General features: G+C 45.6%; 1 protein-coding gene across 1 annotated transcript in view; it reads left to right on the top strand.

Annotated features, from left to right (window-relative positions):
• NIBAN1 (niban apoptosis regulator 1) overlaps positions 1-25,986 on the top strand; it is a 162,609-nt gene extending 136,623 nt beyond the window's left edge. Inside the window, exons 9-14 of the mRNA XM_059412774.1 lie at positions 4,302-4,489; positions 8,648-8,809; positions 10,388-10,498; positions 12,886-12,993; positions 16,906-17,017; positions 18,649-25,986. Of these exons, the coding sequence (XP_059268757.1) occupies positions 4,302-4,489; positions 8,648-8,809; positions 10,388-10,498; positions 12,886-12,993; positions 16,906-17,017; positions 18,649-19,790 (1,823 nt within the window). The 3' untranslated portion in view covers positions 19,791-25,986. The remainder of the gene's footprint in view (positions 1-4,301; positions 4,490-8,647; positions 8,810-10,387; positions 10,499-12,885; positions 12,994-16,905; positions 17,018-18,648) is intronic.
• The last annotated feature ends 554 nt before the right edge of the window (positions 25,987-26,540 follow it).

The raw sequence follows: 26,540 nt of genomic DNA, 5'->3' as shown, positions 1-26,540 counted from the left end.
AGACTCCTCTGGGATGGTTTAGCAACAGTATTCTTACATTGTCATTTTTCAGATTCTTTTTTAAAAAAGATCTTTATTTAGTTATTTGACAGAGAGATCACAAGTAGGCAGAGAAGCAGGCGGGGAGGAGGGAAACAGGCTCCCCGCTGAGCAGAGAGCCCGATGCAGGACTTGATCCCAGGACCCTAAGATCATGACCTGAGCCGAAGGCAGAGGCTTAACCCACTGAGCCACCCAGGCGCCCTCATTTTTCAGATTCTTCACTCACTTGTTTATCTGCTCGCTCGCTCACTCATTTAAAAAAATAGGTACTGGGTGCTTTCTGAGCAAGGTGCTGGGGCTTTAGCAATGAGCAGGGGACCCAGTTCCTGTACTCAAGAAATAGCACCTGACAGGGGCTGTCTGCTTGGTGGATTACGCTCTGCCGTTCCGGCCCCGTTCACACCACAGCTCAGCTCGCCTCTGAACCCTCCTAGTGGGGCTCTTCTGCGAGAGAGTAGAGAGCGGGCTTGACGACGGCAACGGGGAGCGTGTCTGTTCCCCTGCGGGTCTGTCCACGCCGTACCCTCCAGGGCACAGACAGATTAGCCTCAGTGCTACGGGTCACCACTCTCCATGTGTCTCATTCCACTGTTAGCACAACTGATGGAGAATTGACTATATTCAAGTGCTCGTATGACCTAAAACCTCCAGCACCCAGCTCCCCAGTCACGCCCGAATTCAACCATTTTCTCTCTCTCTCTCTTTTTCCTGGTCTCTGTGGCTCCAGTATATTCCACATAAAATGGAAAAACACTCTGCCCTAGACTAGTCTTTGTCTCCTAAAAGGAACTTTGAAAGGAAGTCACGATCAAATCTTTTTTTTTTTTTTTTTTTTTTTTATCAGAGAGAGAGAGAGCAAGAGCGAGCACAGGCAGAGTGGCAGGCAGAGTCAGAGGGAGAAGCAGGCTCCCTGTGGAGCAAGGAGCCCGATGTGGGACTCGATCCCAGGACGCTGGGATCATGACCTGAGCCGAAGGCAGCTGCTTAACCAACTGAGCCACCCAGGCGTCCCACGATCAAATCTTTTTAAAAGGGAATATCAGAAGCACATTTTAACTGAGGCTCTGGTTCTCCACCTTTTAAAACAATAAAGTACAGTTGAGCCTTGCACAACACAGGTTTGAACCGCACAGGTCCACTTATGGGGGGGCGGGGTTTGGATAAATACAATCCAGTACTATAAACATATTTTCTGTTCCTTATGATTTTCTTAGTAACATTTTATTTTCTCTAGCTTATTTTTTTTTTAAGATTTTATTTATTTGACAGGGGCAGGGCAGTCACAAGCAGGCAGAGCTGCAGGCAGAGGCAGAGGGAGAAGCAGGCTCCCTGCTGAGCGGAGAACCTGATGGATGTGGGGCTCGATTCCAGGACGCTGGGATCATGACCTGAGCTGAAGGCAGATGCTTAACCGACTGAGCCACCCAGGAGACCCTTCTCTAGCTTATTTTATTGTAAGAATACAGGATATAACACACACAACGTACAAAATATGTGTTCGTCAACTGTTTATGTTATAGGTAAGGCTTCTGGTCAACAGTAGACTATTAGGAGTTCAGTTTTGGAGGAGTCAAAAGTTATACACAGATTTTCAACAACGGGGGTGGTCAGCACCCCTAACCTCTGCATCGTTCAAGGATCAACTGTATATTTCGGACTGCGTCAGTAAAGGGCTTTGGGTTTTGACAGAGCTTTGGGAATACTAAGCAGTGATCTTCCTGTTTCCTCCCAAATGACTCTTGACGGTCAAGCAACCAATCTTTAGTCCTGCCCGACAAGTATTTCTTCATTCAGTAAGCATTTATTCTGCTCCTGCTGAATACAAGGACTATGAGGAGTCAAAGAAGACAACATGATTTCACAACAAGAGGATATGAGGCATGTTACAGATTCTCGAACAGGGGGAAAAGATGGGAAAGGTGCCACTGAAGAAGCAGGAACTGAGGACACTGGAGTTCTCAGCCAGGAACTAGGTCAGCTTCAAAAAACACTGCGGGCTCCTGCAACAATAACGCTGTTTTCTTGCCGGTTAATGGGAAAAAGGATGATGCCGGCAGGTGGGACGAGGGCTCACAGTGAGTGAGGCCTCCCGAGGGCCACCTACAGCTCCAAGCCCCTGAACACAGTCAGCCCACATCATCGTCACCCCAACCCCCAGGAGTCATTCGTCCCATGATCCCCACCTCCCCGATAAGAACACCGAGGCAGAGACTAAGTAACTTGGCCCAGATTCCAAACTTGAGTCAGGTTCCAAACCCCTCTAATCCCAACACTTTCCGTCTTTCTTGTCCCTCTGCTCCGCGGCTCTGCCGCAGCGGCCCTCACTTTGGGATGGTTTGTTTGTGAGTCCATATCTATCACAACTGTGTTTCTACACACCTGGAGGTTAGCAGATCATGTCCCGGTGGGGTGTCAAACGTATGCCCTCCAGAAGGAAGCAGCGACAGGCAGCCCACCACTCAGGGAGCCGGGTGGTGGTTCCCAGGGCATGCGACTGTCTGCGTGAGTGAGGTGTGTACTGGGTCTTGAACAGGTGAGGGAGATGTTCACAAGCAGAGGAGGAGGAAGGAAGGCCCAGCTGAAAGGAGCACAAAAAAGGCACAGGGAGGAGGCTGCAACCCGCTCTGGCACGCAGGCATCCGCAGGCATCCGCGGGGAGCAGGCAGAGGAGAGCAGGGTCGCCCTGGCCCCTGCCTGTGACCATTTCCTCCCCGCTCAGTAGGCGAATCTGACCAGCCGCCACTAAATCTTTACTGCATATGACCTGTGTTCATGACTAGTCTGAAATTTCTATTAGGCGCTTTTCAAACAGTTCTTCTCTCCAAGTTCATTGATAAATAAGTCCTTTATTCTCCTGACACACATTTTTGCATTTTGTTATCAAGCCAGTCGTTTCTAGAAGTCACAGATCATTTCATATTTAAATCATACAATCAAAAGGGTTTTTTCCCCCCTAGCAGTTCTATGACCTCTTTAATATTTTATATGCCAAATATTGGTGAGTTACTCATAATATGAATAGTCATCTCAGATTCTCCTAGGAAGGGGCAGTCCGATCCTCCATACCTGTGAAATACTTCTGCAAACCGAGAGAAGAATGGGCCCCATTCATCTCCCTATAAGCACGGTATTTGCCAATGAAGGATTAAGAAATACACTAGAAGTGTAGTCCTTGATCCATAAATTAAGGTGTGACTTTGGACAAGCCCTGGGATATCTCCAGGTCTCTGATTTTCCATGTATAAAATGGAAGGATTGAACACCCAGATACACTTGTCCTTCTGTTCTCAGCTCCGTGATACTGTGACAAGGGCCAGGTGACTCACCAGTGCCACAAAGCTAACCTGAGAGAGACAGTGAGAGAGGGAACACAAGCAGGGGGAGTGGGAGAGGGAAAAGCAGACTCTGGCTGAACAGAGCTCAATGCAGGGCAGACCCGCTCACGACTGAGCTCCCCAGGTCCCCCAGTGTTCTTCCTCTTTTAAATCAAAGAGTAGGATTTGCCTCTGGGAAGTGTGGTTACACTTTTTCATCTCTCTTTATGATTTTTCTGTGCTCTATATTTTTGTCATCATGCATGTTTTCTGTGATTAATGGGAAAAAATAGCCTTTAAAAAAAAAAAACTTGGGGTGGGAGTGGGAGGGGGGTGGTGTTTGTTTTCAATGGAATCTGTTTCTGTACGCCCAAGAAAAAACTGTGTTCAAGGTTTTAAAAAGTCTCTTGAGGAGGGGAAAGGGGAATTGAATTATATGAGTGAGCTGATTAACTCTTAGAGAAATTAATTAAAACTTAATAAGTTGTTATGTACAAATATTGAATCATTACGTTGTACAGCTGAAACTGATATAATGTTATACCTCAATTTAAAAACTTAGTAAACCGTGTTTTTTAGAAGACAAATTATGCACACAGAATGATAATGATGAGAGTTAAGAGGTGGATTGCCAGCATTTTCTGTTTCCTGTTAGGCATTGCATGATCACAGGGACCAGCCAGAAAAGTGCACTTCATCCCTGGGTAGAGGAAAGCTTGGGGAGGGGAGGGATAGTTTGTTCCAATTCTGCAAACATCAGATGGTTTTCCATTCTGGTGAGTGCTGGCACAGGACTCTCTGTGCTGGTCTGTCTTGCTCGTTTGAGTTTGCCTGGGCTGTGAAATGGCTCTCTGGGGCACTGCCCACCCCTGGTCTGGCTCCAGGGACTTTGAACCCAATTTTGCCCATAATAAGTGATGGTTTTCTGCCTATTTGCTATCTCAGCCATGGTGGCCCAGCCTGCAGAAAGCAGCTGTGCGGAGAACGTGCAACCGTTCTTGGCGTCCATTCTGGAGGAGCTCATGGGGCCAGTGAGTTCAGGATTCAGTGAGGTGCGCTCACTCTTTGAAAAGGAAGTGGATGAACTTAGCCAGAACTTTCAGACCACCAAAGACAGCGCCCAGCTTAAGGAGGTAAGATATGGAGCCAACGAACTGAGTATGAATGGTCTGCCTGGGGCTGCCCTTTCCTTGGGCCATTTCTGTATTTGTGCACTCTTGACTTTCTTCTTCCCTTCTACTCACCCCGCCTTCTATCCATTCATCTATTTCTTCCATTCAGCCAGCCACCACATTCATCTATCCATTCACCTGATTTCCTTTATTAATGGTTTTCAAGTTGCAAAAATAATAATATGCTGGTGCAAGTGAAACTACATATTTTATTTATATATAATATATTACATATGTAATATAGAGGAAAGCTTTGAGAAACATATTACATATATTACATATGTAATATATTATTATAATTATATATGTTATATATAATAGATATTACAAATATATGTAATATTTTGTGATATATACATGATATATATTATACATATAGGTAATATCTATTTTTATATATATATATACACACACACACACACACACACACACACACAGAGAATATGGGCAAATTGATCACCCATGATGTGGAAAGATGTTAATGTTCAAAGACAATGGCCAAGAAAGAATCCTTGAGGATGTCTTTGGTGCCAAAAAGTGGTTTTATTAAAGCACAGGGGCAAGACCCGTGGGCAGCACAGGGTCATGAGGAGTGCCTCATTGTATACTTTCACGTTGGGAGGGCGTTAGGGATGCATAAGTCTCTGAGGAATTTTGGAAGCAACGTTTCCAGGACCTTGAGGGGCGAGCTATTGTCAGGAAAGGGTCATTTATTACCGTCTTATAAAAATCTGAGTCATGAGACCCTTCAGATGTGTATCAGTGGGTCTCATGCTTGGGGGATGATTTGCCAACTTGTGTCTCCGGGGGGCAGAGATAAAGGAAGTTTCCAAAGGCAAATTTATGTGTTGAAGTAGACTCATAGGATCCTGGGCGTTGGGCATAGCTCGGCTTTGGCCCTTAGCAAAGAATTAACATGGAGCCCCTAGAATAACGTCATTCTGCATGTTCCAAAGACTTTCGATGGGCTGTAGGGAGTAAGGAAATTTAATAATTTTTCTCTTGCTTTTATTTCCCACATCAACCCATGTCCACCCCAACTTCCAGGCTACCTCCACTCCAGACCCCCTGAATTAACAAATACAAATTAACTTAGAATATGTTTTCACATGCTTGTTTCTTGTTCATACAAATATAGAAGTATAATCCTCATCGATATAAATTTTGCTTGTTGATTTGTTTCCAAAAATACAGACTCGTGATGAAAACAATGTTTCTCAAAGTGTGGTCCCCGGACCTGTAGGGTCCTTCCCCAGCTATTCAAAGTGCAAATTCTCAGACCCCCACCAACAATCTCCTGAGTCAGAAGCTCGGGGGGCTCCGGCCCGTCATTCTGTTTCACAGGTCTCCCCAGGAGGTGAGGCATCCTCAAGTTCAGGAAACACTCACATCACGAGGCAGCTTGGTTTGCACTGGACACATCACTGTCAGTCCCTGGATCAAACCAGATACCTCTCTCTTCTTTTTTTTTCCCTTTCTTATTTATTTATGCATGCATAAATATGTGACTAACATAAACAAGATACATTTCATAAATACTTTGAACTTTTTCTCTGCGACCCTTTTTAAAAACTTGCTTTTACCTTCTCTCCCTCCCCCACCACCCACCTTCCTTCAAGTAACCAGTGTTAATCTTAGCCTATACTATTCTGTACTTTTCCCCCTGCTTTTTTTTAAAGATTTTGTTTATTTTTATTTTTGTGTAAGTTTTTTTTTTTCTTTAAAGATCTTATTTATTTATTTATTTATTTGTCAGAGATTGAGAAATAGCAAGTGAGTACAAGCTGAGCGGGGAGCCTGATGTGGGACTCCATCCCGGGGCTCTGGGATCATGACCTGAGCTGAAAGCAGCCGCTTAACTGACTGAGCTACCCAGCCATCTCTAGATTTTGTTTATTTATTTGACAGAGAGAGAGAGACAGCAAGAGAGGGAACACAAGCAGGGGGACTGGGAGAGGGCAAGCAGGCTCCCACTGAGCAGGGAGCCTCACTCAGGGCTCGATTGTAGGACCCTGGTATAATGACTTGAGCTGAAGGTAGTCGCTTAATGACTGAGCTACCCAGCCTTCCCCCTGCTTATTTAGCTATAAAACATACACATTTATTGGCTGGTTTTTTTTTTTTATTATTTTTTCAGATTGTTTGCTTTAAAAAAAAAAATGGGATCGTATTACAAATCCTACTCTTTATCAGTGTTCTCATTCAAAAAAATACCTTGTGAAACTCTCAAGTTAGCTGCTTTAGCTTTAAATCATTCTTTGTAACGGCTACATAATATTTCATGTCTGAATGCACCATGATTTATTCAACTATCCAAATGTTGCTGGTATCATGGAGAAAACTGTAATAAATAACCTTCCTACATAGAGTATACTCTGAAGCTTTCATTCCTGTGCGATATTTTCCCAAGACAGGTTTGCTAGGTTGAAAGGTGGGACTATTTCTCCTGTTAACAGATGTTTCCATTTGCATTAAAAAAAAAAAAAAGGATTTAAATTTTACATTTCCATCCACCATGTATGACAGAGGACTTTCTTCCCCAAATGCCCATCAGCAGTAGGCATTACCACTCCTTTAAACTTTGTACTGTCTGATAGGAGCAAAGCAGCAACCCATTTTTCCTCTCTTGTCTGCTTAATTGTTATTTCCTTTTTTTTTTTTAAGATTTTATTTATTTATTTGACAGACAAAGACCACAAGTAGGCAGAGAGGCAGGCAGAGAGAAAGGAAGGGAAGCAGGTTCCCTGCTGAGCAGAAAGCCCCATGTGGAGCTCAATCCCAGGACCCTGGGATCATGACCTGAGCCAAAGGCAGAGGCTTAACCCACTGAGCCACCCAGGCGCCCCTTAACTGTTATTTCTTAAAAATTGATGCATTTCATGTTGTGTGAGCAGGGGCAAGTTTGATCTTGTGCATTTGATCATTAATTCTACCTTGGTGTGGCTCCCCACAACTCCCTTCTCAGGGAAAGTGATATGTTCTCTTTACAAACACAGTAGGAACAGGCTCTTTAGGAATTCCTACTTAGAGACACCTAGAACTCAAGCCTTGTCTCTTTTCTGTGACTTGAAAATCAGACAGTATGTTCTCTGTGATTCACAGTCACCCTGTGTTACTGCCCAGGTCTCCCTGGGCATCCATTTTCAGCACCTACCTGTCTTCTTTCTCTGCCCACCCACCTGTTTCTTCTAGATATCCAGATTCAGGATGGCTTTTTTAAAAAATATTTTATTTATTTATTTGACAGAGATCACAAGTAGGCAGAGAGAGAGGAGGAAGCAGGCTCCCCGTGGAGCAGAGAGACCGATGTGGGGCTTGATCCCAGGACCCCAGGATCATGACCTGAGCCAAAGGCAGAGGCTTTAACCCACCGAGCCACCCAGGTGTCCCCAGATTCAGGTTTTTAAATTATTTGAAAATCAGCTTGGAAAATAGAAAGCATTCTGTTGGCAAGGACACCCATGATGTGAGAGTAGGTTGGTGAAAGCTGACATCTTTAGCGGAGGAGGTCCGTTGCTGCCTTCTTGCTGGAAGCCCTATGGTTTCATCGCTTGTGTAAACCAGAGGAGCAAAGATCCCAGTTTTTTAACTGGAGGCCTCTCCCAGGCCAGGCCTTTTCCTACCACCCACCATAGAGAACCTACAGCAGAGGAAGTCACCATGAACCCTGACAGAGCCTCAGAGAACTATGAAGATTCTGGCTTCATTCCTGAGTCTTAGGGTCCAGGGGCACCCTGACCTTGTTAATGTAGGCTTTGGAGGTCCCCAGAGCCCAGCAGAAATTCCAGGTGCCAAAAAACCTGCCTACCTAGTTCTCGAAGTCTGCAAATCAGAGCCCAGAGTCCATCAGGAGCTAAGGTTGGAGCCCCCAAATGCTTACCTGGGTCCTCCCGTCATCCAGTGGGTTCTTCTCAGTCTCTGCCCTAGCAATAGACCTGCCCTAGGAACCCCTGAAGGAGGCAAATAAGACAATTGAAATGTCATAAATCTAGTGGCCTGAGAAGTGATTCACTCTACCAACATACGTTCAATCATTTAGTATTTATGTAATACAGAATATGCATGTAATCTTGTTCCTGAGTTTGAAGGTTTTTAATGTTTCCCTTTCCCCAAACGTAGCACCTAGACCGGCTCATGAATCTTCCACTGGATTCCATGAAGATGGAACCTTGTTACAGTAAAGTCAACCTGCTCCAGGAGCGTTTGCAGGATCTCAAGAGCCGCTTCCGATTCCCCCACGTGGACCTGGTGGTCCAGAGGACACAGAACGACATGCAGGAGGTGGGAGCGGCCAGGGCCTCTGCTGGGGGTGAGGACGGAGGCAGCAGAGAAACAAGGGCTGGCCGGCGAGACTGGGGTGCTGGTGTGGCTCTGGCCAATGGGGTCCATTTCTGTCGTCATCATGTTGAGTTGAGTATATCCTTGGTCCTTCCATCTGGCTTCATCTTTCTTCCATGTTGATGAACATCAGAAAGAAAAAAAAATATCTCAGGGAATCCAGTAGCAGTAATTGATAATTACTTGATTTGTCAAACCAGCACTTTTAACCTCAGCTGCACATAAGAATTGTCTGGGGAGCTTTTAAGAAATGCTGATGTCTCGGCCCCACTCCCAGGAACTTCCCCCTATCCGCATTCCCACTGCTTCTAATACGCAGCCAGAATGGAGAACTACCGGCTTACGTTAATTCCCTAACCCGGTTAAGAATAAATCAGTCAATCGATCACAGCTTCCTATTTGGATCTCTTGGGTCTACTTGGGCGGTTTTCCTTTTCTCCCGCCACAAGGAACTTTTTCTCCATAAAGAAGCACAAATTCTTTCCGTGTTATAGTGCTTTCTAAATGAAGAAGGGTGTGACCACTGAAGCCAGAAGAGCTCAATTCTATTTCAGGGGTGTCCTGGGGGGAGATCACTCAGGGACCTGGGTCCTGTGCCAGACACCCCCCTCCTCAGGGACAGATGCTCAGATAAGGTCGCTACAGTGTTGAGAGTGCCGGACAAAGCTGTGTGTTCAGGCTTTGGGATCAGAGGCTTTGGGAAGAAAGGAACACTTGTTCCTTAAAAGTTATAGGGCAGATTAAGTGAGACACCTTATTACCTAACCTGCGAGTTGTGAAGGATTAAAGATGGACTGGGGGAGCAAAATCGGGCAATGGTTTAACAGAAGTCCCTTTGGTCATATGAACCCTGGTGAAACTGAATCAGGTATGAGTACAGAGAATGAAATCAGAATCGTTTCTGTTTCCTACCCCCGGGGCACATCAGCCGACGTGTCCACCAAACCCCACCCCGGCCTCCCTTCCAGCCTGGCCTCCCTTCCAGCGTGGCAGAGCGAGGAAGAGAAGTGAGGGGGTAGGCGGAGTGCAGAGAGCTGTGCTGGACTGGTTTGCATCCCCCCCCCCCCCCCCACCAAAAAGCGGAAGTGCAGGATTAAAGCCACCAAGGAGTAACTGGAGAAGCCCCCCACCTCCCTTGGTCAAGCCTACAGAACCCACCCAGGACAGGGGAGATGACTTACAAACTAGGGGAAGGGGCTGACTGCCAGAGAGGGCGGTATTCTCAATCCCGTGGCCTCCATGGGTTTTGCAGCTCAGAGCATAAGAAGAAGAGAGGAGGGGAAAAAATACGTGTATGCATACGTGCATAGGTGTGTGTGCGAGTGTGTGGTTCCCAGACTCTTACTGGTCCCACTGTGGCCCATTTATATCATAACTAGGTAGGGGGCTGAGGACCTGCTGCCCTGGGTGGCCCCAGATTAGTGCCTGGGGAGGGGGTCTGTGATGGTCATTCCCTCCCTGCTCCGGATGGAGACCCCAGCCTCTGACCAGGCGCTGTTCTGTGTCGCTTTCGGCTTCCAGCTGATGGAGAACGCGGTGTTCACCTTCCAGCAGCTGCTTTCCCCACACCTCCAGGGAGAGGCCGCCAAAACTGCAGTCGCCATCGAGAAGGTTAAGCTCCGAGTCTTAAAGGTAAAACCGGCGTCTCATTTGTGGAAAGCGTGAAACAAGTGTGACCCCCTGCTTCTTTTGTTCAGTGGAAGATGCCGAATTCTGGCTTTCACTCTCCCTGTTTGGGGCCCCCAGCAGGACTTTCGTGCCTGCTCTGCCATCTAGTGGCAGCCGTAGGGACCACAGGTCCCCGGGATTCTTGGCCATCGCTTCAAGGGACCTGTTCTTGATAGAATGATTGAACTTGATATTTATTAGCTGTCCACTCTAAGCAAAGCGATGTGATAGGTATTACAGAAAATGTAAAAATAGGCAAGGCACAGCTTCCTTCTTCAAAGAGTTTACAATATAGTAAAACCCATATAAATTAGCCAACATTTTTTAGAAAAATCAAAATCTCCTGGCAATGGAAATACTCCAGAGAGAGAGAGAGAGAGAGACCTGCCTTATGAAATTTTTGTTTGTTTGTTTTAAAGATTTTATTTATTTATCTGACAGAGACAATGAGAGAGAGAACACAAGCAGAGGGAGTGGGAGAGGAAGAAGCAGGCTTCCCGCTGAGCCGGGAGACCGATGCGGGGCTTGATCCCAGGACCCTGAGACCATGACCCGAGCTGAAGGCAGATGCCTAAATGACTGAGCTACCCAGGCATCCCTGAAATTGTTTTTGACGTGCTTACTGCTTAAGTATATATATCAAAATGGTTTTAATAATAGCAGTTTGCACATACATGATCTAGTTTTCAAGCTTTTTTGTTTTTAACCTATCCTGTTTTGTTTGATCCTCACAAGGACTTATGAAATGATCAGAATATATCTCCATTAAAAGATGAGGAAACTGACTCACTGAGAACTAGTGTGACTTACTTAAGCTCAACAGGCTACTCAGTGGTGAGCCTAGAGCTAAAGCAGTTCTTAAATTCAGTCCACTAATTTCTTAACTACCTATCCCCCTAAACAGTATCTTGGAGTAGAAGATCGCACAGAGCCTAGGAGGTGATCCCTGAATTTTAGACCTAATCCTAATACCTCATAGGTAGTAGGAAACAATGACAACCAAATCATTGAAATTAAAAGCAATATTTATGGGATGCCTCAGTTGGTTAAGCGTTTTCCTTCTGCTCAGGTCATGATCCCAGGGTCCTGGATTCGAATCCTACATCAGGTTCCTTGCTCACAGGAAGCCTGCTTCTTCCTCTGCCTACTGCTCTCCCTGCTTGTGCTCTCTCTGGCTCTCTTTCTCTGAAAAATAAATAAATGAAAGCTTTTTTAAAAAAATAAGAAAAGTAATATTTATTATGGGAACACAAGTAATAATGAACTTGCAATTGGAAAGAAAAGATAGTATCAATGTCAATTTCACTTCCAGGGTCAGGAAGTGACCCATTGTCACTGGATAGTCCATATGTCCCTGGATAGTCCATTTCTTCTCTGGACACTTTGAGTTGCAAGAACATGCTTCCTAATGTGAACCCAAAGCTGTCACCACTGGTGATTCTAGTTCTAGTCTCTCTGTTCATGTCCCTCTCCACGTAGTGCCTTTGGCTGTTTGAAAAGAGCTATAATTTTTGTCCCAAGTTAACTCCAGTCTAAATGCCTTTGTCTCATTAACTATTCCATATTTGGCCTGACCATTCTGCTCACATGCCTATGACTGTGTTCCATTGTATCTGTGACCCTTTTAAAGCGTCATCTAAAACCAAACTCTGGTTTCTAGGTTTGACTGTTTCATGCTAAACTTCCTCAGTTAACATGCCACAATGTTAAAGTAGCTATGAGCCAGATCCTCCCTTTCCTTGTAGAAATCATTACAACCCACTCATCCTGCTTTTTGGATGTAAAGTGAAAGAAGTAGATGACCTTGGCTCCTACGGACCCACCCAGGACAGGGGTGATGACATACAAACTCACCCGCCATTTCTGTCCCCAACTTTTTTTTTTTTTTTAAAGATTTTATTTATTTATTTGACAGAGAGAAATCACAAGTAGACGGAGATGCAGGCAGAGAGAGAGAGAGGGAAGCAGGCTCCCCGCTGAGCAGAGAGCCCGATGCGGGACTCGATCCCAGGACCCTGAGATCATGACCCGAGCCGAAGGCAGCAGCTTAACCCACTGAGCCACCCAGGCGCCCTGTCCCCAACTTTTATAATGCAGAAGTTACTGTTTTGATCTTGCCTCAGTTTCCCTATCTATAAAAAGGAGGGTAAGATGGGTCTTTAATAGTCATACCCTCCACCCAAAGTAGGAGAGAATTGCATAATAAGATCTTTGAGACCTTGGAAACAACGTAGGGGCCTCAGAAATAGGGGGAAAAGGGAGACCAGTGAGTGACTGAGTTTTTGTTTAAGCAAAAGTTAACAGATTGCAATGTTGCTATTCAGCATATGTTTCCGTCTCTGTATTGACAGCAATATGATTATGACAGCAGCACCATCCGGAAGAGGATATTTCAAGAGGCACTGGTTCAAATCACACTTCCCACCGTGCAGAAGGCACTGGCATCCACGTGCAAACCAGTAAGAGGATGGATTACTCCAAAGAGCCTGCTTTTTTTGCTGTGAAGTCCGAGCAAGGTCTTTTGCTAGGATGTGCTTGCAAACAGTAGACTAGACCAGGGTGGGGTCGGCAAATTTTTTCTGCACATGGTCAGATAGTAAAGATTTGAGGCTTCGTGGTTCTGCTGTGACTACTCAGCTCTGCTAAGCGCAAGAGCAGACACAGGCAGTACGTTAACAATGGGTGCTTCTGTGTTCCAATAAAACTTTATTTATAAAAGCAAACAGCTGCTGTATTGGCCAACCCCTGGACTAGACAGACTCTCAAAGGTAATGATCTGACTTTGAGCCAAACGAAAGGTTGTCATAGAGCCCCTGAGGACACCAGGTGCTCCTCATCATAGTATGACTATTGGTTGCCATGTGTCCTCTTAAACTCGACCACTCCATCCAGGAAAAGACCTTAAGTAACACAACTATAGAGGAATATGTTTTCTTTTAACGTTTGTTTGGTGAAGCCGATGAAATGAAAACCATTTAAAGCTGCTACCAGTGACAGCTGTGATTATGAAAGTGTGACTCGGTCTGCAGAGCGGAACCAGGGGTGAGCCACCTGTGGAGGCATTTTCAAGACCTGGGTTCAAGTCCTGGCTCCTGCATGTATTGACTCTGGGGCCTTGGACGAGTCACTTTTCCTCTTTCTTCAGCCAGATTCCATCTTCTTGAAAATGAAAATGATGTATTTCTCAGTAGCTATAAGATTGAGGAGAGTAAATTATTCATATTTGATGAGTGCTGACCACGTGTCAGACACCATGTTAAACACTTTGTGTGGATTATTTCAATAATCTCATGACAACTCTACACGGAAGTACTATTTATATCCTCATTGTACAAATGGGGAAACTTAAGGATTAAGTAAGGGGGCCCAAAGTCACGGAGCTGGTAACCACCAGAGTTAGAACTGAGCTCACACTCGCTGATAACATGGTGTGCACTCAGCAGATGGTATATACTACTACTATTATTATTTCTATATTTCAGAAATGATCTATGAGCCTGGATATTTTTAATGCCTTATTCCTCTTGGAGCAAATCATAAAGAGCTTATTAGAATTAAAAAGGACTTTTGGGCAGTGTAGAGGGTCTCCAAGAATTGGAACATTAAAATCCTTTGCATAAGTTCTTTTACAGCAGAAATTTCTTTGGTTATTTTTATATTCTAAAAATGCTTTTTTCTTTAGAGTTTTGGCATATCTAGTACCTGGCATTTATTTCTGGGAGTTTGATCAAACCACAGGAATAAAGAATCTGTCTATATGGTGGTCCTTTGGCCATGTGTGGAAGGAAAAGTTTAGCCATCCAAAGGATGACTTAGTCAGCCTCTGGATGTGTCTGCTCACGGACATTCTCCTTAGGGTGTTTTTCAATCCCAAAGGCCTCAGAGCCACCTTCTCCCAGAAGAGGAAAAAGGCAAAGAAAGTCCCCTTTTCTTGTCTGTTCCCTTTTTCCAAGCATCAACAAAGTTGTACCCAATCTGTAATGTGCTCTTGTGATTTTTTTAATCAAGAGAGATTGGTTTCCAAAGAAACTGAGACCCCAAGTTTTCAGTAATGAAGGATATGATTTCAGTGCCAAGAGATTTCTGAAAATCTGGATTTACAGAATGGGTAACTAGGGGACTATCTGCTCCACTGAAGGATTCTTTATTTTACTAACAAATGTTTTCCTTGGTTCTTTAATCACAGCTTCCTAGATCTGCGGTACTCAGTCCAGTGTGTATGCTGAAATTGCCTGGGGAGCTGTAAAACAAAAGAAAAGAAAAAAAAAATTCAGATTCCCCAAGACCCGCCGTTAGGGATTCCAATTAAATTGCTCCAAGGAATTAAACATATGTCAGGGTTCAATCAGTCAATATAGAGGACCTATGTTATAAAAGCTGGACATGTCACAACAGTATAAACATCCCTAGAAAATTGTTCCTTTCCACACACTTACTTAGCTGTTGAAAAAAATTTTTTAAGATTTATTTATTTATTTTGGAGAGAGAGAGAGAGAGAGCAAGTTGTAAGCAGAGGGGAGAGGCAGAGAGAGAGAGAAAATCTCAAGTGGACTCCGAGCTGAGTGGGAGCCGGACTCGGGAATCAAGCTCACGACCCTGAGATCAGGACCTGAGCCGAAACCAAGAGTTGGAAGCTTAACCGACTACGTCACCCAGGCACCCCTAACTGTTTGAAATTTTAAAGGTCTACTTGGCAAGCATGTATTGACTGTGTATCAGATAAGATCCAGGCCAGCGTCCCTGCCGGCAGGAGTTTGTAGCCTACAGCAGCGGGCGGGGCGGGGGGATGAGCACAGCCGTAGCCAATGGGAAGCTCATGTCTTTTCGATCCTTTGGCTTTGCTCTAGAATAGATCTAAAGGGACCCATTATGGCCTGTTGCGATCTGGGCTGGGGCCCCCAAGTCCTAGCACTGAGTTGTCTACATTTGGTGACTTCTGATCTCCTGTCCCTTCAGCCAAAAGGCCTCAAAGCCCTCTGCTAAGGCCCTGGTCGCTGGGACCCTTTGAGTACCGTTAGCTCTAAGGATTTTTGAGTTAATCACGGGCATGTGATTTGGTACATCTTGATCCCTTCTCTGTCCTCATACTACACTGGAATGTGATTTGGTACAGTCTGATCCCTTCCTTGACCCCAAGCCATCTGGAAACCCTTGGAGAGCAGGAGGGGGTTAAAGCATAGGGCACCCAGCCTGGGTTGCCTTGGAGGGAACAAGTGACTGTCAGGGCCAGCTGGCAGGAAAGAGGAGAATGTTCCTGAAGAGTTCTTGATGGGAGTCTCCATACCCGGAAAGGGTCCCCTTCTAATACAGTTAAACAGACATCTAGTCCAGAACCCAGCAATTTCACTTCTAGGTATACAACAAAGATTAAAAAAAAAAAAAGTCCTTAAATCCAAAAAAATCATGTGCAGGAATGTTTAAAGCAATTATATTCGTAACATCTCAAAAATGAACAAATTTGAACACCATCAATAGGAAGATAGCTGCACAATTGTAGTTTACCCATATAATGAATGCCTTCTATCAACAAAAGGGAATGAGTTGCTGATACACGTGGCAACATGGATGAATCTCCAAACCAAACACACAAGAATATGTGATTCAATTTACATAAACTTCAAAAAATTAGAAAAACTAGGGACACCAGGGTGGCTCAGTCAGTTAACTGTCTGTCTTTGGCTCCGGTCGTGATCTCAGGGTTGGGAGATGGAGCCCTGTGTCCAGCCCAGTGCTGGGCATGGAGCCTGCTTCAGATTCTCTCCCTCCCCCTCCACCCCTCCCACTAGCACACGTGTTCTTTCTCAATCAAAAAAAAAAAGAAAGAAAGAAAGAAAGAAAGAAAAACAAACCTTTTGTGGCAGATATCAGAGTGGTGCTTATCTCTTGTTGGGGGTGTAGACTGGAAAAAGGCACAGGGTGCTGGAAATAATCTCTATCTTGATCTTCTGGGTTGTGGTTCCATGGGTATAGTTTTACACCTAAAACCACTGAGATGTACTTGTAAAATGTGTACATTTTACTGTGTGTGACTTATACCTTGGTAGAGTACTATTGGAGTTTAAAGGGGAAAAAAGGAAGAAGGAGATGTTTGGATTGTGACGGAAAAAAAGGAGGCCTTGAGACCCACGGGCTCGGAGACAGGGCCTTGAGATGATTAAAATCTGGATCGTCTACACCCCCGAAGTACACAGAGCGTGTGCACAGTACGGGGCATCGTGCCTTGGTGGCTGGGAGAGCGAAGGGGATGACCAGTGCCTGAGTGCCCCACACTCCAAGGAAGGGATCTTGAGGGTGACTCGTGCTCCCCGAACCTCCTCTACAAACTGGTGTCCCATGCCTTGCCCTCTGTCTTCCTCTCTCTCGCCCTCCAGGAGCTCCAGAAATACGAGCAGTTCATTTTTGCAGATCACACCAATATGATTCATGTGGAAAATGTCTATGAGGAGATTTTACATCAGAGCCTCCTTGATGAAACTCTGAAAGGTGAGGAAGACTTCCTTGGTCCTGGAGGGAACGGCAAATACAGGGGAGGACCCCTTCAAGGGGACCCAGGGAGGCCTGCTAGGTTTCTCAACAGGTGTGAAAGGGGAATAAGAAACCGCTACTGGTTTCTTGGGAAGACAGAAGGAAGGAGACGAAAAAGAGGGGGACACCAGCCTTGACTGAGAGTCATGGTCGGACACACGCTGTGTTAGCTCATTCAGTATTATTCCTTTGAATTACAAATAAGAACTCTGGGAGACGGAAATTTTAAGCTTCATTTTTCACAGAAAACAGACGTTTGCGGAGTTTAAGGCCGGACTGTCTCGTGAGCAGCTGTCTTCCTCCAGCTGCTCCAGACCGAACAAAGGAAAACAGGTGCTTTTAGCCATAGACTCCCAACCCCTCCCTGGGGCAGGAGGAGGTGACTCCAGGAGCACGGGTTGCCAGCTGCCTCCTCAGCACATTCCTCACGTCCTGTCAGCTGGACAGAAGCAGACACAGGGCGCCCACACAGTTCTCTGTGAACCTTGTTGGGACTCCGCACCCCCTGTCCTGTGGAGTCAGGTCTTGCTTGTGATAGGACCGCGGACAGGACAACTTTGGTAGAAATATGCTGGACAGGGATGTTCCCCAAAACCGTAGGCCTAAAACGTGTCTGGTCTCCATGGCGAAGGTGTTAGGATCACCAAAAACCCACCACAAAGAAAACAGGCACAGCATGAGGCCCAGTAGCTCATCCAACGAGATGAGAAATGTGAAGACGTCAGCCCAGCGTCTGACAGGAAGGGCTCCCTCAAGCCCACTGCCATTCCATCAGGGCACCTTTCCGCCAGTTAGGAAAAGGCTCCCTTCTCCAGACACCTGACTGTCGTCCGTCCAAAAACATTGCTGTGATATACCAATTTTATCAGAGTAGGATGCTCTACTGCTTGTTCCCGGAAATTTCTGCCGAATACACAAATCTATGCTCTCTCTGACGTGAGGGGGCGCCCCCTGGGATATGATACCCTTGGGCACCGCACAGCCTATACAGCTCTTCTGGAGGCCTGTGGTCAAAAATGTCGGCTGTACCATCATTGTTGTCTTGAGTCCTCTCAAGTTCTCTGAGACTGAGCTAGAAGCATGTAAGTCTTCGTTCTAGACACTACAGGTCAAGAAGGCTCTCTCTGCATGCTTGGTACTGGGTACCCAGCCCACATTCAAGACGGGGCTACGAGAAGCAGCAGGGAAATGTAGGCCTGCCCCTGCAGCGGGGCGTCTGTGGTTGATACAGACAATACTATTCTAGGTGGCGAGCTCCTTCAAAGCAAATACCCTATTTTACTCATCTTTGGATTCTCAGAGCTTGTCCCATAGCGGTTGCCCAATTTGCACCCATAAATGAGGGAAGGAGTGAATGAATGAAAACACGGCAGAGGTCCAGAGTAGAAAACGAGTTTGTGGGCTTTGGTCATGAAGGAAGGAGACCAGGAAGGTGGGGGTGGGGGGTGGGTATAAGCTGTAATTTGACATTGAGAAATGTGGGTAGTCAGAAAACGCTGTGAAGGGAGTTTGGCTTTGGGATAACATTGGAAAGTGCAGGGTAGCCGGGGCAGAGGGTCAATGTCATGTTGTTTTCTGGTCTCTCCCAGTGATAAAGGAAGCTGCTCTCCTGAAGAAGCACAACTTATTTGAAGACAACATGGCCTTGCCCAGTGAAAGTGTGTCTAGCTTAACTGATCTAAAAACCCCCTCAGGGTCAAACCAGGCCAGCCCTGCCCGGAGAGCCTCGGCCATTCTGCCAGGAGTTTCACAGAGCGAGACACTGAGTAATGAAGTGTTCCAAGAGTCAGGGGAGAAGAAGCAGCCTGGGGTCCCTAGTCCATTGGCCAAAGGAGAAAGCCTGTCTTTCCCTGTCCCCACCCCTCCCCCAGATGGCACCAGACAGGGGACTCCAAGCACAGATGACCCTGTTGTGGCTCTTGTGACTACAGAGGACACGGCAGGAGCCCTGGGCACACCCTCGTCAGAGCTGGAGTTTGGAGGGCCTCCTAAGGATGGAGAACCCACCCACGAAAAGCCAGAAGCCAGCTCTGTCTTGGGCTCCTTAAAGGAGCTCCGAAATTTGTTGACGGTGACCATTGAAGTGCCAGTGGAATCGGCCACCCTCGAGATGGAGAATGCTTCCCGTGAAGAGACCCGTGCTCCCCCAGAAATGGAAAAATTAGAGGAAACAACCCAGATCGACACAGAGGCCGATCAAGCAGTTGCCTCCAGTCAAGACAGCTGTGAAGGGAGCGAAATCAGTGGCAGGGAGGCCCGTTCTCCCTCTCCGGAGGAGGCGGAGGCTGGCAGGGTGGAGCTGGGGGGGTTGCTGGGGGCTCAGCTGGCCTGTGAAGGGCTCACCGAGGGTGCCAGCAGCGCAGGCCCCCCAGAGCAGCAAGCAGAGGCCGGGGAGCTCACTGAGAGGGAGCTCACAGCAGGGGCTTCCAGACTGGATGCCCAGGAAGGAGAAGGGGTCGAGGCCATGGTGGAGGGTGAGGCCAGGCCCCAAGAAGGCTGCATCTCCAGCGCTCACCCCACCTGCCTCGACGAGAGCCAGGGTTCAGCGGAAGAAGCCCTGGGAGGGACCAGCAGCCTGGCCCAGGCTACCGCTGCCGGTGCGGGTACAGAGAGGGTTAAGCCTGCTGGTGTCCACGAGTGCCAGTGGGTAGTGGAGAGTGCACCAAACTTCGATCTGCTCGGTTCCCAAGAGGCGGGGGAGAGTAACCTAGGGCAGCCCTCCGAAGAGTGAAAGGGACAATTTGGCAAAAGTATTTCTTTGCACAAATTCAGCCAAAGGTTAATAGGTGTGGGTATGCTTAGGGGTTGCACACAAGCTGTTACCAAAAAAAAAAAAATTTTAAGTACTTCCTTAACGTGTGTAATGAAACCAGAGGAAGTGCACACGGGCCATGCACACTGAGGCAGACCTTTATGAACTGAACTGCTCTACCGTGATTTACAGCTTTAGCATTTTGGTGGGACGTGTTCAGGGTGAGAGGCAGCTGAGGATGTTGGAGGGAGGCAGTGGCGTTCCAGTAAAGACGAAGAAAACAGTAGGTGCACAGTTTCCAGTACACTGCATGTTTTCCTCTAATGTACTTCGAGGCTTTTTAATTTTGGGTAGGAATGCAAAGGTATATTGGAAATCCGGCTTCACCAACCACTAGCAACCTCGCTGGCTCTGAAGGGCTCAGCGTCCATCCACAGCCAGACTGCGGACAGGGGTCGCTGGAAAAGAAGGGCAGTGCCCGAGAGATGATGCCCGAGACAGCCCTGGGCAGGCAGAGCAGCAATGGAGGAAGGTTGCGGTCTGTGGGGCTGTCTGAGCCTGTTACTAATTCTGCTATCAATTTCTTGTTAATTAATCACGTTGATTCTTATTAATTAATCACCTTTTGGGGAAATTCAGATGTGGCAAGGAAATTTTCTTGGCGTGTTTAAGCTCGAAAGCATTCCAGACTAGCCTTCCACTGGGCAGACGGGCCTTAGCTAATGGTTGAGTGTAAAAGACTACAGGTTAAACAAGCATTATTCGAGTACCTGCTGTATGCCACGGGCTGTGCTGGGCATAGTGACAACAGCAACACCAACGAAGGAGGAGAAGGAGGAGGAGAAGAAAAGATAAAGTGGTTTGTCTGGCCTAAATTAAACGACCTACAGGAATTTAAAGGAAAAAAAATATGCCAGTTTTCAAACCATGACAAGTTTGTCTATCCGTTGAAATGGTCCTGATTCATTCCCAGAAGGGGAACAAAGTGAATAAATGGGAAAGAAAGAAAGGAAGGAAGGAGGAAAGAAAAAAATGGAAAGCCCAGATGTACATTGTCAAGTTCCAGTCAAGTTTTAAAGATGTCACCAAAAGTGGAAATCATTTGTTTGGTCATTCAGTAAGTTAACTGAGCCCCTATCATGTTCCAGGTGCTACAGATACTGTAGTGAAAAAGACTCTGTTCCTCTCTCCTGGAATTTACATTTCCATGGAAATAGACACAAATACATCTCCTCAATGGATAGTGACCTAGAAATGTTAATGTTAGAGAACTTACTTGCAGAAGATTAAAAAGCTGTGCTCTGTTATCCTTCCAAAAAATACTGTATCATTTCCTAGAAGTTTAGTCCCCAGTGGTACCTCTTGACATTTCCTCCCACAAATTTTATTATCAGATCCCAACATACTGTCCTAAAAGCTTGTTTGGTCATCCTCAGCAAGTTTATATCAACTGTTTAGAGAATTTTTCCCACAGTTTAATTCTTCCAGCAGGAATTAAAATCTCCCTCTGTCCAACTCCCCATGAAGAATTTCTAGGTGAGAGGGGCACCTGGGTGGCTCAGTGGGTTAATCCTCTGCCTTTGGCTTAGATCACAATCTCAGGGTCCTGGGATCGAGCCCCGAATTAGGATCTCTGCTTGGCGGGGAGCCTGCTTCCCCCTCTCTCTCTGCCTGCCTCCCTGCCTACTTGTGATCTCTCTCGGTCAAATAAATAAACAAATAAATCTTTTTTTAAAAAAGGAATTTCTAGGGACGCCTGGGTGGCTCAGCTGATTAAGCGGCTGCCTCCGGCTCAGGTCATGATCCCAGCGTCCTGGGATCGAGTCCCGCATCGGGCTCCTTGCTCAGCCGGGAGCCTGCTTCTCCCTTTCTGCCTCTGCCTGCCACTCTGTCTGCTTGTGGTCACTCTCGCTCCTCTCTCTCTGATAAATAAATAAATAAAATCTTTAAAAAAAAAAAAAAAAGGAATTTCTAGGTGATAAAGAATGAATAATAATCAGTATCATTATAGACTCACATTGAATGACATCTATGAAGGGTCTCCTTAGAGAGAAAGAAGGTAGAGACCCCTCCTCCCCGGTCCCTGCAGTGCTCACTCTTACCCTTGTACTGAGCTCCAAATACTGAAATTGTTTCTACTTCCCATCTCTTCTGGAGTTTCTCTCTTCAAGGACAGAAACTGGGGTTTATTAATCATGTGTGCTTCCTGCTAGAGATACACAGCCTTGACTAATGGCTCCCTGCCTTCTCAAGTCATTTTCATGTCCCTAGTGCCTTGCACAAGAACCAGCTGGTGTCAAGCTGCTCAAGACATGTGAGACCTGTTTACCCCCCTACGCTACTGTGCTGGGGCTATTTGGGGCTTGCTGTCAGGCAGGGAGACATTTTTAATTGGGCTTTCTGCCCTTGGGGAGCCTTCCCTTAGGTCAAGTCCAAAGTCCAAGAGGCAGACAGCCAGATGGTCAGATGCGTTGCCTAGTAAGTCTGGAAGCCAAAGGAGGAGTGCGCAGCCCACCAAGGACTGCCCTTCAGGAGAATGTCAGCAAGCAAGGAGGTCCCAACCTTGCTCCAACCCATGCTGGAGCTTCCCAGGTTCCTTCCCCAGGTTCCTTCCTTTGCTCACCTCAGGGCTTCTCAGACCCCTTAGAAAATTAAGAAATTTTTCCAACCCTGAAAGAAAGCAGATCTGCATTGGGTGGATGACTGTCAGTGCTCTCCATTTACCCATCCTGTGGGCCAGAGGGCACTGGGCACTACATGGTAGGACATACTTGAGAACACAAAGAATTTTTCTCTACATATTTCACAAAAGACAAGTTCACTGGACTAAGTGGGATGATTGTGCCATCTAAAGATAAAACAGGAAAATAAAGTTCATTAAAAATATTTCTTATTCATTTTAACATGCTGAATGGAGTAACTTCACATTCCTATGAGTTTGTCTCATTTTTAATAGACTTGTATATGTTGCTTCAGTGGCTTCCACATTAGAGCAAGGTTATTATAATTTAATTGATCAGCATGCAGATCTCCAGCAGCTGCTCTGGGGAATCTCTCCTCTAGGCAAATCCATTAGAAATGCATAAAGCCTCAGGACATGGTTTTTGGGAAAAATTCCATGACTTCAAACGAGTCATGTTACTATTGACCTTTAACAAAGAGAATATTTGCCTTGAAAAAAAATTATCCGTCATTTTTTTTTCCTTTGCAGCTTAGAGTGGAGATAGTGGTGCCTTGAATCCCGCAGAGAAAACTCTTTAAAAAAAAAAAAAAAAAAAGGTATTTTGGACACCACAAGGGTAAGATTCCAATCTGTCCAAAAGCTTTTATAAAGAATCTGCCTGTGAAAAATGCAGGTCCCTGGGCCTGATCTTTTACATTTTATTGCAAAGATTCTCGAGTCTGGTTTTGTAACCCTCCAGACTGAAGTCTGTGATTTCCAAGGGTTTCACGGTTCTGCCAGATGAGTGAATTTCACTCTTTATCAAAAGTGCTAGGTGCTATATGCTCCATAGCAGTTTTAATCTGGGGAAGGGAAGGACATCACTGACTAAAACGATCAGGTTCGCTAGGCAAAAAAGTTGGCTATATGTGTCTTCATACTTTAGTATAAGTAAGCGGGTTTGGGGACTTGCCTCCTGAAGTCTGGAACTTTAAGGATGAAAATCTGCACTGTGGATGGGTTTTTCTGGTCACTATATAAAGCAAATAGACTTAAAGCACTTTGTAACCACATATTTACTCTGCCAAGTTCCTATATTCCAATAAAATGTTCATCCTTGAAGAGTTGTCCAAATGTCATATTTATTTAGAATGGGGGTGGTTTCATCTTTCAAGCCATCTTTCAAGTCATACTTGAGCTAGGAGGAACGGCCCTCAGATAGAAAGGTGAGTCACTGTTGTTGCATATGGAACTTTCAATTTTCTTTTGTCAGAAGGGAGTCCACAAAGAAGTCACTTAATTGTCAGATGTCATTATGCTTTGAAAATTATGCTTATTTCTCTAAGAATTGGAATACATCTATATTAATGGGCAATTACTCTTGGAGTAATTGGACTACTTTTTAAACAAGTTTATCTTCAATGGGTAACACTAATGATCATAAATAAAACTAAAACTATTACTCACCAATATCCACAGTTGCTCATTCCTCTGTGAATTCATTCATCCAAAAAATAATGATTGCCTATCTATTATATGCAGGCATGCTAGCTGGCACTGGAGAAGCAGAGGTGAATAAGGTGGATATGATCCCTGACATCAGCAAACTCAAATTCTCATGGTAGACATGGCCAGGGAGAGCCTAGAATGGGTATTTGCTAACTTGTTTGGCATGCAACTTGTCTATAACAAGTTAACTCTTCCTAAGCCAACAGCTCCAGCCAGGAAAGGAAGAAACATTGGAGAAATCAAGCCTAGCAGGGATGGGGACACTAGGTATGGCAAAGACTTTACCACTCCATCTCCTTCCATACCAATCTCCCAACATGCAAGAATCGTTCCCAGAGTGGCTCCTCCAGAACTTCTATTTAGGGCCAAGGATCAGAATGGAATTGGGGGTACCAATTCCCATTGGAGAGTCCATTGATTTGAAATGTCTTCTACGTAGCTTTTTCTTAGGTTATATGTTTATTTATGTGGTTTGGGTGGAACTCATGGACGTCTTGGGAGGAGTCCATTAAATAAAGCTCTTCTGTCAGCCGAGCTTGGAGCCACTCCTGTTTGAACACCTCTCGACCTTTGCCATAGTCTTCCCTTTTTCCAAGAACTTCTGACCCTCCTTTCTCAATCTGGCCAATTCCCACTTTCGCTGTAAGAGTCAGGACAAGTCTGGACAAACCTTCCCTTCCCGATAACACTGCTGAGCTTTCGCTCTCATTTACTTGCCCACTTCTGCTGTTCTCACTTTATTGCAGCTGTCTACCGTCTCTGTGCTGCCCTGTCTTCGATCTTTGTGTCCCTAGAGTTTACATCCTTGTGTACAGAAAACAATAAGTATTGAACAAATGAATATCTACCACCAATCCCAGAAGTAGGAGACAAGTGGCAAGGTAGCTCCCATGATTGCCTGACACAGCGTAAGGTCTGTGAAGCTGAAAAGTACTCATCTTCAGCCTACTGAGAGAGTTCTGTCTTCATGATGGAATTTCATGGCATGTTTGTGCACACCTGTCTCTCTGGGAGAGAATATCAAGAGTCAAGTCACCCCCACATCAAGCTAGCTAGTAGGAACCACTCCTAGGTTTCAGAACAGGAGTCTCCACTGGATTTTCCTGAGGTCCCTGTGACGTCAACAAGGCAAAAAGTTTATCCTTGAATTCTACCCAAATCTGCGAGACATGAGCAAATGCCCAAGAAATTCATGGACAGCATCTGCCTTCTGACGATAATTCCTCTTTGAGACTGGGCAAGGAGCAGGAAAGACGCTGTGGTCCCTGCTTTTAGGGAACATGGTCCAGTCGGGAAGACAGAGAAGCAAGTTGTGGTTCTGCTGGCAGAGGAGGAAGGGTTCTGGCCGCACAAAGGAAGGGCAAAAGACTCCACTCAAGAAATTTCCCATTTGGTTTTGAACCTATCGAGCCTGCCCTTTATGTTCTGCCTCTTTTACTTCATCTCTGTCATGGGCTAAAATCCAAACTCTAGCTGCCTACAGATGCCCTGAAGAACATTTTTATCAGGATCTCTTTATACCCAGCCCTATACACTTTTCTCAGGAATCTTGTGGCCCCTCTGGATGCTGATCCAGACCTTCGGCAGACCCATTGTGGTTTCATTCATGGAAGCCAACTTCGTGGATTAATTTTCCCCCTCTGGTCTCCATACAAAAGGATACACAAGAGTCGTGGTGAGGTCTCTCTTTCTATTAGCAATTCTAAGTGGAACTGTTGGGGAAGGAAAGTAGGTTTATGTGTTGGGGAATTCCTCCAAGGTACTGAAGTGATTTTGAAGCTAAGGGATGTCTTTTGGTGATAATACTTAACCCCTCCTTCCCTCCCTGCCTCTGCATTGTCTGCAGGTTCTTGAATCATGTGGGGGACTGTGTTTTGGTACATTGGTTTGAGGGAGATCATGTGGGGAAAAAGGAAGATATTTTCATTTCTATGTCAGAGGCTTCAAGCTTTGAACCCTTAAATCATTGATTCATGTCTTAGAATAAATGATGCTTTCCATGCACCATCAGGATTCATTCACGGGGTATTTTTTTCAGAAATATTTATGGGTATCTATTAACGTGCTCTAGACTCGGCTAGGCCCTGGGAACAGAGTGGCAGATCCCTACCCCAGTTGCATTCAGACTGTGGATTATCTTTCCTGCGCTGAAAATGTCTGTTACTGGACTGATAGGACAGTCATTAAAGTTAGGTTTAGGACCAGATACTTACCAACACTGTCTAACACTCCTTCATGAATATGGTAGCTTAAACCATTTGGAAATGTGACTTGTGCCTGGCGGTGACTTCATACCATGAACACATATAGAAGGTCCAGCCTATGTTGACCAGCTAATGAAGCAGATTTAGTCACCATTTAAACTGCAGAAAGGAAGCTTCTCCTCCTCCCTTCTCCTCTCAACTCAAGGAGGAGAGAACTGTCCTCTCCGTCTGCAGGTCTCCAAACTCATAGCGCACTGAACTTCAAAACACCAAGAAAAGCCATTTAAATCTTTCTGCTGAGCTATTTATTTCCAATATATATGGCTGTACCAACCTTGGAAAGAATTGTTTACA

The sequence above is a fragment of the Mustela nigripes genome, chromosome 10 (assembly GCF_022355385.1).
Source record: "Mustela nigripes isolate SB6536 chromosome 10, MUSNIG.SB6536, whole genome shotgun sequence".
Taxonomy (NCBI): Eukaryota; Metazoa; Chordata; class Mammalia; order Carnivora; family Mustelidae; genus Mustela; species Mustela nigripes.
The sequence above is the reverse complement of the archived record's forward strand: the minus strand, read 5'-3'. Positions and strand labels throughout refer to the sequence as shown.